Source organism: Rhinolophus sinicus, linkage group LG06, assembly GCF_036562045.2.
Source record: "Rhinolophus sinicus isolate RSC01 linkage group LG06, ASM3656204v1, whole genome shotgun sequence".
NCBI classification, from domain to species: domain Eukaryota; kingdom Metazoa; phylum Chordata; class Mammalia; order Chiroptera; family Rhinolophidae; genus Rhinolophus; species Rhinolophus sinicus.
Window position 1 is genome coordinate 9,664,609 of NC_133756.1, and position 18,638 is coordinate 9,683,246.

General features: G+C 34.5%; 1 protein-coding gene across 4 annotated transcripts in view; it reads left to right on the plus strand.

The window, feature by feature from the left end:
* The window catches only part of LOC109444829 (argonaute RISC catalytic component 3), a 98,357-nt gene that overhangs the window by 23,286 nt on the left and 56,433 nt on the right, over positions 1-18,638 (plus strand). For 2 of the 4 annotated variants that reach the window (XM_019726510.2, XM_019726513.2), the window contains exon 3: positions 15,263-15,383. In XM_019726510.2, the coding sequence (XP_019582069.1) occupies positions 15,263-15,383 (121 nt within the window). Of the gene's footprint in view, positions 1-9,170; positions 9,236-10,982; positions 11,122-15,262; positions 15,384-18,638 lie in introns of those variants that run through there. The other 2 variants (XM_074334390.1, XM_074334391.1) reach the window with 2 other exon arrangements.

Consider the following 18,638-nt stretch of genomic DNA (forward strand, 5'->3'; position numbering starts at 1 on the left):
ATGTCTAACAGTTTGACCAAGAACACATGGTAATTTGTTTTGAAGTTGATTGTACATCAGCAGTGTGATGGTAGGTAAAATCTCCAAACAGCCTTGAAATTTTTCCATTATAACTTAAGCTTATATTTTTCTCTGTGATGATAGAAAAGGTCCAAGTCATTTTTATATGCTTTTGAAATCAGGCTGAGCATCTTTTCCCTTGCTGTTAGGTAATATATCTGTTTTCTTTTTCTCCCCACCCCACCCCCACCTTATTTACCCCTTTCGTAATGTTCCCCTTAAGATGATGGTGGTAGTAGCAGTGGTGGCTGGAGATGCTGGTTGTCATGGTTTCATGCTTTCTGTTCTCCTGATCCTCAACTCCTGACTGTTCCTTACTCTTATATAGGAACAAGTACATATGGCATATGAAGATTTATCAATCTGCTTTCAGTGAGCTGCTTCTCTCACCTCCCCTAAATACTCTGTATGTATAGTTGTGGTTTAGGTAATACAGGGAATATGAAAGGAAATTATGATGTGGTGTACACCAGGAGGGAGGTTTAAAAAAAATGACTTACGGACAAAACATTAAGAAAACAATGATATTTAACTTAGCATTTTGGTCTGTAGTATCAAATACCCCAGACTTTTCTGAGTCAATGAGAATTATGAAGAGCCTTCATTTAAGATATAGATGAGTAAAACTGGAACTTATATAATGTAAACCAATGTTACCTCAATTTAAAAAAAAAAGACATAGATGGTTCTTGCTGTCAAGAAATTTGTAATTTACTGGAGGAGAAAAGCCTCAAGATATATGAAGTGAATGAGCACTAAGAGACTTTGTGGTAACGTAAAAAAAAAATCATATGAATGTTATAATTAACTTGTAATGCATAGTTCTTTCTGAGGTAAGGAAGAGCGTCATGCAGTGTTACAAGTAGAATCTAAGAGATCAGCTAATCTGATACCTTTTTTTATGTTTGAAATCCAGAAAGGTTAAGGGCTTACTCAAGAGCGCGCATTTCTAGTATTGCTAACATGAGACCAGAACTCCAGAATCCTGACTTGATATATCGTCATTAAGAAATATTTGTAAAGCAAGAAGAAAAGGAATTGAGTTAATCTAAAACAATTGGTATAATTGTGGATAGTTGTAGTAAAGAGAACACCTTTTTTTAAAAAAATTTAAGTTTATTGGGGTGATAATGGTTAGTAAAGTTACATAGGTTTCAAGTATACAATTCTGTAATACATCATCTATATATCACATTGTGTAAGAGAACACTTTCTAATGATGAGGCATCACTATTGATGGATGAATGGATAAAGAAGATGTGAGATATAGATATAGATATAGATATAGATACACATACACACACGCACCATACATACATATATACATACATACAGATATACACATGATGGAATACTATCCTGCCATGAAAAAGAATAAAGTCTTGCCATTTGTGACAACTTGGATGGACCATGAGGGTGTTTTGCTAAGTGAAATAAGTCAGACAAAGAAAGACTTATATGGAATCTGAAAAACAAAATGAACAAGTAAAACTCATAGATATAGCATAGAACAGTGGTTGCTGGGGGATGGTGCTGGGGGGTGAGAAATGAGTGAAGGGGGTCAAGAGGGACAAACTTCCAATTATAAAATAAATAAGTCATGGGATGTAAAGTACAGCATGGTGTATAGTCAATAATATTATAGTATATACTTGAAAGTTGCCAAAAGAATAAATCCTAAAAGTTCTCATCACGAGAAGGAAAAGAAAAAGCAAGTATAACTTTGTATGGTGACGGATGGTAACTACACTTACTGGGTGGTCATTTCTCCGTGTATACAAACACTGAATCATTATGTTGTACACCTGCAGCTAATATATTAAATGTCAATTATACCTCAATTTAAAAAAATGAAGCAGCAGTAACAGGTACAACAATTGAGAAGAACCAGGTATAGTGAGCCTAAGCTACTATCTATGAACAGACATCTCCTAATCTTGCTGTAGACTCCACCCCTTTCCCAAGTCAGACTGACACCTGAATATCCATCCTTCAAGTGCTTCAAACACAAATCAAAATATCTTATTCTCGCAATCTCCGTCCCCATACCCTGCTCATACTTTTTCTCTACCTACACTCCAAACTAGACCTTCCATTTCCTTTTCCTCCTATTGGTTATTAAGTCCTACTGCTTCTATTTGAGAAATTGTTCCCTAATCTGTTGTTCCCTAATCTGGCCTCTCCATCCATCCATCCATACTGCTGTTGGCTTTAGACCCTTACTTGTCTAGATTATTGTAATGGTCTTCTCATTGGTCTCGTCTGTCTGTCTGTCTCCCTCTCTCTCTCTCTCTCTCTCTCTCTCTCGCTCGCTCGCTCGCTCTCGCTCTCGCTCTCGCTCTCTGCCTCTCTCTCTCTCTTCCCCCCCTCGTCTCCCCCTCCCCCATCCCCTCCTTCCCTCTTTTTCTCCCCCCCCCATTCTAGTTAATTATCTACATTTTGGCATATTTCGTTCTTCTGTGACGTTGTAATACTTAGTGTATACCTCTGTTATAGTATTTTTAGTGCATTGGGATTATTTGTTGCTACCCCTTCTCCCAGTATAACCTTTTCATGAAAGGGAATATTTTTTATCATCATATTTATAACCTCATCTTAGCTCAATGATTGGCATATAATAAATACTCAGTAGAGTGAATGAAATGCTTATACAAGTAAAATGGGGTGAGTGTGACAGTGGGGGACAGGAAAAAAATGGACATTATATTAGGTTGGTGCAAAAGAAATTGCGCTTTTTGCAATTACTTTTACCTTTTAAACCGCAATTACTTTTGCACCAACCTAACAGAGGGTTTGTAGGCCTAGATACAGATTTTCAGTGTCCTGCCCTTCTCTTCTGGGATCTGTGGGCTAGTCTTTGTCTTAGTCTCCTTCCTTTCTCTGGTCTGTCTTTCTGCTTGCCATCATCCACTAATAGGGACCTAACTCTCTCATGCTGCATTCTCAAGCTCCCTTTTTCTTGTTTCTCAAAACTAGGGTGTTAGTGTATAAATTTGAATGAAGGATAATCCTGACCCTTTTGGTAGGTGTTTACATTTTTACAAAGGTGTTTATTAATCTAAGTAAATGTCTTAACTGATAGAATGTCTAAGGCGGATATTTCTGAGCTGAATTCCTTACTACTGCCTCTCCATCTTGCCCTGCCTAAAAGAATCACTCCTAATTTTAGCACTCTATGATGGAGAATTGTTGTAGGTTATTTATTGAATAGGAGAAGTATATGATGAAAATGTTAGGAGAACAAAATGGCTTGAGGGCAAAATGGATTGGAATTGAGGGCATGATGGGAGATGGAGACTTGGGGCTAGAGGGAGGTCGATTGAGGTTTTTTTAGTATTTTAGCTGAGTTATGGGGGATCGGGCAGTGACACTAATGTTAAGTAAAAAAAAAATTGTTTATTAGATTTGCTCTTTCTCCTACCTAACTTTTTTTGGTAGGGGTAAGGGGACAATTGTGTATTACATGTGTGTATATGACGCTGTATAGCACAGAGTTTCACATGTAGATGTTCAACATGTTGATTAAGTCGAGAACGAAAACATGTAATAAGTTAGTGTGGTATGTTCTGATTTTAACTTATGATCCTCTTAACATCCCTAATTATATGTCATCCTTAGGTTGCTTTGACTTGTTATATTATTTACCAATAAAAGTAAAGTATCTGTAATTTAGATGTTTCCAAATGGATATTTTTTATCATGTACCTTTTATTTGAGTTTTGATAAGAACTGTAGGACTTTGTTGGGACTCTAAAAATGTCATAAATCAACTTTATATTTTGTTAATTAATATTGACTTGATTTTATATCAACATCTGCAAAACTTGTTCCCTTTATTTTCTTCAAAAGACTAGTTTTTGTCTTCACGTTTTGCAATATTACTACATTACTAGTCAGTTAAAATTGTTGGCGGGCTTCTAAAATTAGTTTAGTTCCTACACTTAAACAACTGGAATTCTAGAAGTTAGAAAGAACTAGGTAGAACTTTACAATTCCTTTTCAGTATTAGCTGGACAATTATGGGCTAATATGCAGGAGTACATAAATCAACACATACGAAGTTTCTCTTATTTATGTGCCACATGCTCAAATATTTGTCACAATGGCATTAATCATAATAGCAGAATGATGTGTTGTAGCCAAACAAGTTTCCACTTTAGTCAGAGGAGTTTTCTTGGACAAAATATCCAGGAAATGCTTGTGAATCATTTTGTGAGTCAACTTCTCTACTTTAGACTTTCTGTCTGTTAGTGTTTCTTTTCCTATCCCCACCCTTTTGGGTGTGTGTGTGTGTGTGTGTGTGTGTGTGTGTGTGTGTGTGTGTTTTCCTATTTAATGATTTTGATTGAAAATGATCATTTGGTAGAAGATCATGTTTGTTAAGCAGATTTCAAATGTTTCTAGTTTTTTTAAAACAAGTGAATTGCCTCAATACCTAAAAATCAAATATTTTTAGAAATATGACCTAGAGTATAAATTCTATAACGAGATTTTATGGTAGTTTGTCCAGCTACTAAATATATATGGGGATAAACCTTGAGTAGACTATTATGTAGTTACTCAAAATCATTGAGTAATGAAATAGATGGCAAAAATTGTATATACAGCATATTTGTAACTAACATCTATTTTAGGCATGGATAAGGATTTGAAGGGATTCTTTTTTTTGGTTCAATTTTCTTTTATAAATTAAACATTATCTTGTAGTCATTGTGCTTTTGTAATTACTGTTACTGTTAATTATGATTAATGACATAGTGCCAAATATTTGTGCATATTACATATGAATGTAATGTAATTCTGAATGTAATGATTGAATTTTAGAAAGAAAAAAATAAATCTATATTGACACCATTTTGGCTTTTAAATGGAAATCTCACTAGAATGAAGGAATTCCTTTTCTGCTATTATTAGGAATATCATTGGCATAGAGTTATAATTGGGTAGTATGCTAAGAGAGGGATATACTTTTTTAAAATAACAACTTTAGTGATATAAAATTCACACACTATACAGTTCACTCATTTAAAGCGTACAGTTCAGTGGTATTTAGTATGTTCACAGAGATGGTGTACAACGATCACCGCTATCTAATTTTAGAATATTTCATTCTCCCAAAAAGAAATCCCATACTCCATTAGCAGTCATTACCCATTGCCTCCCTCCCTGCAGCGCCTGCCAAACATTAATCTACTCTGTCTCTGTAGATCTGCCTTTACTGGACATTTCATGTAAATGAAATCATACAATATGTGGCCTTTTGTGTGACCGACCTCTTTCACTTCACATAATGTTTTCAAAGTTCATCTATGTTGTAACGTGTGTCAGTACTTCATTCTTTTTTATTACTGAATAATATTACATTGTATGGATATTTTGTTTACCAGTTTATCAGCTGATGTACATGTGAGTTGCTTGTACTTTGGAGCTTTTATGAATAATGCTGCTATGAACATTTGTGTACAGGATTTTGTGTGGACATGTGTTTTCATTTCTCTTGGGTGTATACCTAGGAGTGAACTCGTGGTAACTATGTTGACTCTTCTGAGGAACTGCCAGAGTCTTTTCCAAAGTGGCTGCATCATTTTACACTCGCACTAGCAGTGTATAGTGATTCCAGTTGCTCCACATCCTCACTAACATTTATTTGTCTTACTTATTCTAGCCATCTTAGTGGGTGTTAAGTAGTATCTCATTGTTATTTTGATTTGCATTTCCCTAATGGCTGATGATGTTGAGCATCTTTTCATGTACTTGTTGGCCATTTGTGTTTTTGGAGAAATGTCTTTTCAGATCCTTTGCCCATTTTTTTGGATCTTTTGTCTTTTCGTTGAGTTGTAGGAGTTATACCTTATAGTTGAAAGTCCCTTATCAGATATATAATGATTTGCAAAAATTTTCTCCCTTTCCGTATATTGCCTTTTCACTTCCTTGATGGCGTCCTTTGAAGCAGAAGTATTTTTGATTTTTATGAAGTCCAGTTAATTTTTTCTTTTGCCAGTTCTTTTGGTGTCATATCTAGAGAGGGCTATACTTCTGATTAAAATGACTTAGAGGACATACCCCAGAAAACACTGCTGGTGAAAATAATCAGTGTAGTTCTGTGTATTTAGCTATGTTGGGGAATCTGTACTGTATAAAATATGTCAGTTAATATAATACTATGTCAGTTTATTTTCCTTGTTACTTAATCACTTGGAAGATAGGAAAGCTAACAGATGGTGATTATTTCAAATCTCAAAATTCTTTTAAAGTAGCACCTAAATAAATTACTCAGTAGAAATTAGTCTTTTGGCTAATATTACAATATATTTGAAATTCAAGGGTATTTTTATAAATAAATATATGTCTAAACATCAGGGACTGGTGGATAGGGTTTATTCCTAACACCTATCCATTTGTGTAGATTTAAATTATTTTAACAGCTGATTAGTATTCCATTGTATGGATGTGCCTTGATTTGTTTACTTTTAGTCTACTCCAATTTTTTTTCCTTTTTTCCTGAGTTAAATCAATTTAAAACAATTACTGCAATTTACCATATGGTTATACCAAGATAGGATGCTGTTGGTACTAGACTTAAAGATATATGTACCCTAAACAAAAAAAAGGTGTATGTTCCCTGACTGGAATTATAATTCTAAATCCTGCAGTAACTTAAAGATTATTTTTGGATCTTCCCTATGTTTTCATTAACAAATTTATTATGCCCCTGTTTTATGTCAGGCACTGTGCTATGTTCTGGAGATAACAGGATGAGACATGATCCCTTCTAAGCATTTCTTAGTCTATATGGAGTGACAAGTTCTGTGAAATATACGTTATGTACTGTAATAAAAGAAGAATGATTTATGCTTTGGGTTAGGGAGGGAATATGGGGTACATGACATGGTATCTGAGCTGAATAGTTACCCAGTGGGCCAAGGGAAAAATAATCCATATAGAGAGAATATGAGCAAAAGTATGATATGTTTATGTAGCAGAAGTAGGCCAGTATAAATAGGGCAGCTAGAGTCTGAAAGTTAGCCAGAAGGTACATTATAAAGGACGTTAAATCCGTGCTAAAACTTGTGAATTCAGAAACAGTAGAGAACCATTGGAGGCTTTTGAGCAAATGAGGAACATCTATATTTAAAAGCATAACGAATGGCAGTGTGGAGAACATTTGGAAGGCTGTTGCAGTAGTCTCGATCGTGATCTTCAAACTTCTGATCATGCAGCCTCATTAGTTCAAATATGTTTCACCTTGCACTTAATAATAAATAGTTAAATAAATATATACACAAGTTAAAATCTTTTTCATTTATAGGCATATACTACTGTTCTAACATATTGCATAACTATAGAAAAATTAGAGGCGGGAAACAATATTTTGAAATAAACTTAGAATATATTTAATAATGGAAAATTTCAGATTAATGTACCAAAAACCTGACTGAATATGTGCCACACACTTGAACTAAGTTCCGATATGCTGAAAATGAGTGAATGAGTTAGAGTTCACGTTAACTCTTAATGGGAGTTGCAGAACTCCCATTATTCTATGTGCTGTACCATATGTTATACCTGACCGTCTGATGGACTAAGTGAGGCTACCACCAGTATCAATATATATTTATGAACATTAGTAAATCTTAATTTCTAATTGTTAGATGGAAATTAAATATAAATTAACTTTTTTTCACATACCCCAACATACCCTCTAGCACCTCTGGTACCTACTTTTCTAGATTAGAAGTGGAATACTTAACTAACAGCAGTGGTGAAGAGGACTTAGATGATTTAGAAAATGAATAATTTAGGGTATAGGGAAAGGGAAGAGATAAGAATGGCTTTATAGTTTCTAGCTTGTTGTAATGGTGATGGCTTTAACAGAAATACAGATGGTGAAAGGACCAACTTTTTTTATTTTCTGGTTTGGATATTTAGATGTTGAAATGTGTAAGAAACATCAAAATGGACTTCAATAGGTTATTGGAAATAAGTGCCTAAAGCTCAGGAAATAAGTCAAGATGGAGATGGAGACTGAGATGCATCAGCTTAGTTAAAAGCTAGGGAAAGTGAGTAGAGTCAAGATAAGAAGACTAAGAATAGATCTCTGGGGGATACTTTTGTTTCAGGTTTGCCAGAGAAGACACTTAGAGATTGGAAAGGTAGGAGAACCTGGGCAAAGTAGAAGGTGTTTTAGAGAAGGTAAGGCGAGGATCTTGATATTCAAGGACTGATCACAGTGCCAAATGCTGAAAGAAGCCAGGAGAGTGGAGGCTGAAAAGAGACCATGCCTTTTAAGAAGTCAGCAGTGGCCTGAGGGAGAAGTGTTCCAGTTGAGAGTTGTTACTGTAAGCCAATTGAGTAAAAAATTTATTTGTCAATCTAAAGTAATCTGTCAGTTATTTGTGAATACTAGTAATGTTTACCCCACTAGATTAGCTAGTGTGGTTGTAGAAAATTATAAAAGAATTCACACCCGTATGAAATGACTATGAAGATAGTTTATAGTAAAATGCTCTGGTGTACTACAGATTTTATATTATAAAGTTATTAAAATTTTGATCTAAAGTATAACCCCTTCTGTACTCTGTATCTTTTAAATTTTATCTTGATGCACAAATATTCATTGGCTACCTTCTGTGCTAAAGTACTACAGAGTTGTGAAGATAAATTAGAGGTTGGAAGGATACAAGGACAGACTGCCAGTTGATTTAGTTGTGTTTTATAAACCTGTGTGTGATTTTAACATCTTATTATACCTTAGCAACCTTCTTTCTGTCTATATAGTGACAGATTGATTTATTGTAGCTGTGAATACTAAAAATGAATAGTCACTTTTGGGGAGAAATATTATTTCATGTCTTCTCCTGGAGACTAGAATAATATTTCCCATTCTACCTTTTGGGAGCAGAGAATTAAAAGGTACCTAAAAATGAGATGAAGATGGGACTCCAGGAGCTTCTAGTAACAATCAATGGAAAAATAATTTCTTCTCCTCTTCTTACATTAAAATTCCTCTCTCCTACCATTTTTCTTCTGTATGAATCAGGTGGTAAAATGGAACTTAACTAAAAAAAAAATGGAACTTACTGAAACCAATATTAAATTTTACTTTACAGTCTGTGCACCAGAGCATGATGGAGTCAAAAGACTTGGTACCAGAATGTAGGAAATGGTGGTTGAGGTAAGAGTGGGAATGTAGGCTGTAGCCCTTTGTAAGACCTAACATACTCGGGGTAGGTTCCATTTTTGTAGTTATTGCTGGATAGTCTTAAGGATTTTTAAGTTCTACCCTGAGGTTCTACAAAAATGCATAATGTTATAAAATTCTTCCCTCCTCAGACTAAGGTTATTAGTAAAAGGAAGCCACTAAAGATTGGTTAGAAGTTCTTGTCCTTATTTGCTCAGATTTTCTTTCCCAAATTGCTGTCCTAAGTATTATTTTAGAAGTTATAGTATTTTGTGTATTTTGGTTATTGTAGTTTTACTTTTTATTGTAAGCTGAGAAGCTGGCTTAATATTATACACATAAATATTGTGCTAAAATATCTGCATTTGAACAAAATATCAAAGTATTCCTTTTGCCCATTGTTATAATAAAAGACTAGTGCTCCACAACTATAATAATAGAGAAAATTCAGTTCATGGTTTCTATTGTGAAAATTCATTCTTTGTGTTAATTTATTATATTTGATGCTAATGTATTGTAATGTATACATTTGTTGTTTGGAAGACTTCAGTTCTTCAATGTAATTCTTGATGTATATTTTTGAGATAATTATGCTAAATTTTTATATATCATGCATATTTGCTTTTTTCCCCGAAACTGCTTTCCCATTTGGGGAATATCCCATTTGGTCTCTGTAACAGCCATAAGACTTTTATCCCATTTTGATAAAAGAACCAAAGTCAGAGAGACAAATAACTTTCATAACAACTTAGTGGCAGAGTGAGACTAAAAACATGTCTGTCTACTTATTTGTTCTCTAGTGCTTATGTTACTATATATTTTAAAGGTTTCTCAAATTGGCTTTTCCAAGATCAAGCTTTTTTCGTAATGCAGTGAGCACCTTTGCTGCTGTAGCTGACTAGATGACTAGATAAATTACTGTTTTAGAGAGTTTTTGCTCTAGTTCCATATGCCTACCTGATGAAGATTCTGATAAACAACCCTTTGCCACAGTATCTTTTGAGATAAAAAATGAAAACTGAAGTGCCTGGATTTGTCAGTTTGTTAACTTCTTACTGAAGTGTCATTAAAACTCTAAATATATATCAATCACAACATATTAGTGAGAGGTTAAAGTGAAGACATATAATAAATAATGGTCCTCGTAAAAGCTGATTCCCTTTGAAGCATAGGTTTTAGCATTTATGAACTCAAAGTAGTTTAAGTTCAAATCAGTAATTATTTCATAAAGGAGTTTCAATATCTGATGCCATGATAAAATCTGCAGTGTTTCATTATTTGGTATTCTCTTAAATAAATTTTACTGTTAGAGGGATTGCAATGATTACTCATTTCAGTTGTTAACTTCCCTGATATAACTGCTCTTTGAACTCAAGCACTTTAAAAGATATTATAATTTACTTGTGAATAATTCTGGAGGTTAGAAAATGTTGGAAATTTTTATTCCAAAATACAGCTCCTTATATTTTTTCAACTATTTATCCTAGTTCTATTCTCCCATATTAGATAGATTTTCTACTCAGTTTTTCACATGACAGTCCATCAGAATAGCCAAAGACTTGTATAATTTCCTTTGAGTCTTTTCTATTCCAGACTAAAAGTCCTTAGTTTGATTTATTTTTATTCATGCATGAGTTTCTATCAGGATTACCTTCTTCTGGTTGTTTTATTTTTTTAGGGTCTTAAATTTTTTCCAAATTGAACAGAGTACTCCCAAATGTGACATGACCTGTGTAATATATGATGGGATGGTTACCTGCCTTATCTGGGGTACTTAAATATATGCAACCTGAGTTCTTTAATTTTGAGGAAGCTGCATCACACTAGTAGCTCACTCTGGACTTGTAGTCACCTAAAGCCCCTTTCCACAAGAGCAGTAGGTAAGTTCAGATCCTCTAATTTGTTTTTATTGCAGTTGAACTTTTCAAACTTAAGTGTTTAGATTTTACAATTGCCCTTATTGTGTTTCATCTTCATTAAGTTCATTGTTGTAGTTTGTCAGTAGCTTTTAACACACTAATCTGTTTGTAGCATACTGATTATGTCTCCCAAGTATGTATCATTTGAGGGTTTCTTCACAAACAGATTTTTTTTATTTATATATGTAAGGCACAAGATATGTTTGTTTTCCTTATGGTATAGTTTCTTGGAGGGGAGGGGAGAGGACTTTAGGAGTTTATTCTGAGTAAAAGTTTCCATGAATGTCCAAATTAGCTTAGAAAAAGAAAAGGAACTTGCCCTGCTCCACATTACAACATAATAAAACACTCTAGTAATCATGAAAAGATGATACTGGTTCAAAGAACAGACAAATACATCACTGGGACAATGTGGAGAACCCAGAGCAAGCCAGATGCATTTATATGTGAGAACTTAATAAGATAGAAATGGCATTATAAATTGATTGGTTAAGTATGTAGACTGTTTAGTAGGTGGTGTGGGAAAACTGGCTCACTATATGGAGAAACAAATAAAATGGAGTCTTTACATAACGGTGTTTATAATGGACCCCAAATGAATTAAAGACCAAAATAATGTAGCTAAAACTATAAAGTTAATAAAACATGATACATCTTTGTGACTTAATTTTAGGAAAGTATTTATTAAAACCTCAAAAGCATGAAACTAAGGTGAAAAAATGATTAATTTGATAATACAACATTAAGGATTTCAGTTCAACAAATACATGGACATTCTTAACAAGCAGATAACATTTTGGGGGACTGTATTTGCAATAACTAAGCCTGTTAATGAATTAATATCTAGAATATCAAAGAAACTCTTTCAGTTCAGCGAGAAGACTGGGACCCCAATAGGAAAATGAGCAAAGGAAACAAATAGGGAATTCACAAAAGAAGAAACAGACACATGAAGGGATGCTCAAATTCATTATAATAAGAAAAACCTAAATTAAAAGAAGCTTTTACTTTTACCCACTAGGCTAGCAAAAATTAGAAAGCAAAGCTGGATGATGCTAAATCTTGCCTGGGATGTAGGGAAATGGGAACCTCCAGGAGTATAGATTAGTACAGCCATTCTGGAGAGTAATTTGACAGTTCTTCATCATCATTAAGTTGATAAAATTCGCTTGGACGTAACAGTTCTGTTCCTGGGTATATAACTTGCGATTAATTCTCACACAGGCTCATAAGGCGACATAGAAGGAGATATTACATTGTAGCACTGTTTTTGGTGGCTGGCAGTTAGATACTGGAGTTCTGTATTGCTGGGGGAGTGGATAGAGAAAATGTAGAGTACTTTGCCTCAATCAGAAACAATGGAGTAAGCGTCAGCAACGGGAATTGATTTTAAAACCTAGTGCAGAGGTTAAAGGTAAGAATACATACAAACAGAAGGATGTTCATCTAAAACAGTAGAAGAAATAACTTCTTGAAAAGGGGAGCGGGATAAGAAATGAATGTGGAAGGAAAGAAATCATTAGTTAGAGCGGTCATACAGAGGACTGATGATAATGTGCCATGAACTGAGGCGTATGATTAACTTAACCTTTTGTACCTGGGGAATAAAAGTGGGGTTTGGGGACTCATTTGTCAGCCGTATATAAGTTGGGTTGGAGAAAAAAAAATTAAAGGCATAAGAAACAAGAAACTTTTTAAAAAATAATTCAGGTACTAGGACATGAGGTTTTAATTTAGGATGGTGTTAATTGGGAATTGGAAAGTAAAGGACTGATGTAAGAAATACTGCAGAGAGGTGGAGTCAGCAACTAAGTGGATGAAGAGGTGAGCCAGGTTTTGAATCTGGATAAATACTGTGTTTCCCCAAAAATAAGACCTAGCCAATAAGAGAAATTAAGACAATCAGCTCTAATGCGCCTTTTGAAGCAAAAATTAATATAAGACCCAGTCTTATTTTATTATAAGACCCAGTCTTATTTTATTATAAGACTGGGTCTTATGTAATATAATATAGTATAGTATAAAATAGTAGAGTAGAATAGAATAGAATAGAATAGAATAGAATAGAATAGAATAGAATAGAATAGAGTAGAGTAGAGTCTGGGTCTTATATTAATTTTTGCTCCAAAAGATGCATTAGAGCTGATTGTCTGGCTAGGTCTTATTTTTGGGGAAACATGGTAGGAAGATGGAGGGACCAATAATTAAAAAGGAGTAGTAAACAGAAGGACAAACATATTTGACATGGAGGAAATAATGTTGAATTCAGCTTTAGGTACATTCCATTGGAGGTTCTAGCCATTTATTGAAGTGGATTATCCACTATTAGAACATTGATAGGAATCTCCTGGGTGCTAGGTACCAAAGTGGAACATTTTTTATTCCTAAGATGTTTTGGCCCTGCTATTTTAATCTCCTCCACCATTTTATTTTATTATATTTATTTATTTATTTTATTGGGGAAGGGGGACAGGACTTTTTTGGGGGGAACAGTGTGTTTTTCCCAGGACCCATCAGTTCCATCCAAGTCAAGTTGTTGTCCTTTCACTCTTAGTTGTGGAGGGCGCAGCTCAGCTCCAAGTCCAGTCGCCCTTGTTGGTTGCACGGGGCGCAGCCCACCATCCCTTGAGGGAGTTGAACCTGCAACCTTGTGGTTGAGAGCCAGCGCTCCAACCAACTGAGCCATCGGGCCATCCAGGAGCTCAGCTGCAGCTGGTTGTCTTCATTCGGGTTGCGTAGGGCGGAGGATGCAGCTCGTTGGCCCATGTGGGAATCAAACCAGCAGCCCCGTTGCCCAGAGCTCGCTCTCTAACCAACGGAGCTACCGGTCTGCCCCTCCTCTACCATTTTAATCCTTAGAGTGGTTTGCCAGGATTTGATTAGCTTAAAACCACACCAGTTTACTGTTAAGTAAAAAGGGACAAAATAGTCAGAACATCTTGACAAATTAGATCTGTAAAATTTCACCTGTGACACTGGAATTGGTGATAATGGCCACACAAAAAAACACCTTTAAGTGGCAGAAAAATCTTTGAAATTTGTTTTGTACCTAAAAACTGATTGGTGAATCAAATCTTTGTTGTAAATTTTACTCTAGAAAAGACTTGATCTTGATTTAAATAGTTTTAGCAAAGTAAAATTGAAAAGGGGGGAAAATGAAACTATTTTGTTCCAGAAAATATTTTTTCTCAACTTTCCTTCCCACCTACCCACTTGACTAGGCTAGAATTGAGTCTTTTTTTCATTCTTTTAAATGTTTTATAAATTATACCAGTACCGTGTGAGTATACTTCCATCATAATGTATTTAGATTGTATAAACAAGATAAAAAAATCATTCTCCACTTCTCTTTCCAAAGGTAACCACTGTATCTATTTGGTACCTAGTCTTCTAGATATCTTTCCATTCTTTTACAAATAATGTGTGTACAAAAATAAATATAGATTTGTGAATATTTGGTCCTATTCTCTCTATAGTGTGTACTTTTAAAAAATGCATATATGTCTTGAGTGTCTTTCCACGTAAGTATATAGGATAAAAACGTTTGCTGGGTAAAACTGGAGGTTTCAAAATATCCTTACTGGCTAGATACTAAATACTGTTGTAAGGTTGGTGGCGGAGGGTGAAGGGGGGGATGGTACAAGGTACAGGTGTGTTTGTTACTCTCAAGAATCTCACAGTCTAGTAGAAGTGAAGTATATAATCATTATAATACAGCGTAATAAATGTTCTAATAGATATATGTCCTAAGTGCTATTTGAGCACAGAGGAAAGAACATCAAACTCTTTGATAAAGAGAGGTGAATGTGTCAGGTAGTGAAACATCTTAGAGATGGTGAAAGAGATTTTGGATCATTTTCTAAGGATGGTATTTTGCTGGTCAACTGTGACCCAAAATGATTAAGTAATTAACTGAATTCATTCTTCTCTTTCGTGAAATTCCTATCATCCCTTTCTGGAATCCTAAGCCATGGTCCTGAAAGCAAACTTTTATCATGTCTTTTAGAATTTTGACAGCTTTAAATAGTGTGAGAAGTTACTTTAAATTTTTTAAATTTCATCACGCAGAGGAATATGTGAATGTATTTTTTGCCTTTTATAGGGAGGTGGTTGACTCAATGGTTCAGCATTTTAAAGTAAATATATTTGGGGACTGTAGACCAGTTTATGATGGAAAAAGAAGCCTTTACACAGCCAATCCACTTCCTGTGGCAACTACTGGGGTAAGATATGCGTTCCTTTATTGGAAAGCTACACTATTGCAATGTCTCCTTTTAAATGCATTTATTATCATTTTATTTTATTACAGTCCATATACATGTAAATGTGTATCATTTGTCTGTTTAACTTTTTATTTTGAAATAATTTCAAACTTATAGAATAGTTGTAAGAATCATGTAGAAAAATCATGTGTACCGTTTACCCAGACTCACCAGTGTTCTTAACATTTGCCACATTTGTTTTATTCTATTCTATTCTATTCTATTCCTCTAACTCTTTGTATCTATAGATACAGCTATAAGTATACACACACTTATTTTCTCCTGAGTCATTCAAGATTAGGTTGCATACATTATGCCCTTTAATGTGTATTTCCTAAGAACAAAGATAAATACCATAGTACAGTTATCAACTTCACTAAATTTCACATTGACGTGATACCTTTGTCTAATCAACAACCTGTATTCCAATTTTGTCATTCCAGTGATGTCCTTCAGCATTTTTTTTCCCTTTAGTACAGAATCTAGTCCAGGTTCATGTTTATGTTTAGATATCTTGCCTTTCTAGTCTTCTTTATTATTGATCAATTCTCCAGCCTTTTTTTCTTTCTTTCATGGCATTAACATGGTTGAAGATTGAAGGCAAGTTATTTTTAGAAAGAAATGTCCCTCAGACTGAGTTTGTCTGGTGCTTCCTCTTGAATAAATTCTGATTAGACATTTTTGGCAGAAATATTGCATAAGTGTTCTTTCCTTATCAGTGCATCATAACAGGGGGCACATAATATGTGTTTGTTCCCTTAATGGTAAAGTTAACTTGGATCACTTGGTTAAGTTGGTATCTGCCAGGTTTCTCCTATCCAGTGTTGTTTTTTTCCTCTTTGCTTTTGTGGGGAGATACTTTTTTAAAAAATTGTGGTAAAACACATGCAACATAAAATTTACCATCTGAACCATTTTTAAGGTACAGTTCAGTGGCATTAAGTACATTCACAACTATCACCACCATTCGTCTCCATAACTCTTTTCAATTTACAAAACGTTAAACACTAACTCCCCATTCTCCTCTCCCCTCAGCCTCTGGCAACCACCATTCAACTTTCTGTCTCTGAATTTGACTATTCTCAATACCTCATAAAAGTGGAATTATATGGTATTTGTTCTTTTGTGTCTGGCTTATTTCACTTAGCATAATGTCTTTAAAGTTCATCTATGTTGCCACATGTGGAGAGGTTTTCCTTCCTTTTTAAGGCTAAATAATATTTCATTGTATGTGTGAGTATATATGTATACATTTTGTTGTTTATCCATTCATCTGTTGATGGACACCTTTTAACTACTGCTATAAACATGGGTGTACAAATATCTGTTCTAGTCCCTGCTTTCAGTTCTATTGTGTATAAACCCAGAAGAGTTGCTAGATCATATAAATGGTAATTCTATTTTTATGTCGTGAGAAACCACCACACTTTTTCTACAGCAACTGCACCATGTTATATTCCCACCCAGTGCACAAGGGTTCCAAATTCACCGCACCCTTGCCAATACTTGTCATTTTCTATTTTTTTGGTAGTAGCCATCCTAATGGGTCTGAGGTGATATCTCATTGTGGTTTTGACTTGCATTTCCCTAATGATTAGTGGTGTTGAGCGTCTTTTCATGTGATTATGGGCCATTTGTATATCTTCTTGGGAGAAATGTGTATTCAGGTCCTTTGCCTATTTTTTTAATTGTGTTGTTTGGTTTCTTGTTGTTGAGTTTTAGGAATTCTTTATATATTTATCAGATACATGATTTGCAAATATTTTCTCACATTCCATAGGTTGTCTTTTCACGTTGTTGATTTTGTCCTTTGATAGACAGAAGTTTTTTAATTTTGATAAGGATTATACTTTTAAGGATCCTGTTTCTCATTAGACTTTTTAATAATTGGTGATTCTTGCTTGGAAGGATTAGTACTATGATAGTAATAGTAATTTTCTAATTCTGTCATTCCTACATTTATTAGTTGGTATTCTACAGTAAGGGAGAACATTTTCTTCCTATTTATCCTTGTTTATTTGATTGCCCAAATTGTCCCATATTTGGCCAGTGTGAGCCCATTTAAGCTGGTTTGTGTGTCCTTTTGACATGATACACATCTTTTTTTTTTTTTTTTCTTTGAGTACTTCCTTATTTTGTGGCACAAACAGGCTCATCTTATTTTCACTCTGCAGCAGTCCTGCAACTGGCCATTTCTCAAAGGAGTACTGGCTTCTTTTAGTTGGGGAATGCAATTTAGAAACCAAAATCTGGGTACTGGGTGTGCTCTTTGCTACTGGGGTATATATGCTTCTAAGCCCTTTCAGTGGACAGAAGTAGGAAATAGAAATATATAAATATGTAAACAAACAAAACACACAAACAAAAAATAAATATTACATGTCATACAGTAAACATAATATATGTATCCTGCAAGTACCACTTATTGTATACAATATATAGTATGTATATTGGAAATCATGAGTTCACACTGATTCTTCCAGTTTCAGTCTATCCATGGGATTCCTTCTTTACTCCCTACATTGTATATTTGTATCTTCTTTCTTCTTTAAACCCCTGGCTTACCAAAACATCACCACTTTTACTCATTTGTTCCATCTTACAAAACATAAAATAGTTTCTGAATTATTACACCATACCACTACACAAAACAAACCTACTAGTAAGAGTCTAGGGTTTTATTTTGTACGCAGTTCTTTCCCACTCAAGCCTCCTCCACACCCCCAACTGAGAGTATAGTCAGTATACTGTATTCAAGAGTTACTTGCATTAGGTTTTCTTTTTCTTTTTTTTTCTTCTTTCAGTGTGGTTATGTCGTTCATTTGAAATGCATTTGATTTCATGCAATTTTGTTTATATTCAGTTTTAGTTTTTTCCCTTCAGCCTTGTTGATTGTAGTTTTAATTTTTTAGTATGTGGAACTTTAACGTGTTTCCAAAAGTGAAAACTATACTGAAAAATACACTCAGAATTGTTAACCCCTCCTTTATTTCTTCCAATTTGTTTCTTCCCATCCTTTGAAAGTAACCAATTTCTTTGTTTTTGGTTCATGCTTCCTGTGTTTCTTTTTGCATAAATATGCAGATATATGAATATTTTCCTACTTTCCCCTTCTCTTTGACACAAAAGATGGCATACTATTTGTAATCTATACGTGGCTTGTGCCACTTAAAAGTAGAGCTTGTAAATTATTCCATAGCCATTCCAAGAGATCTT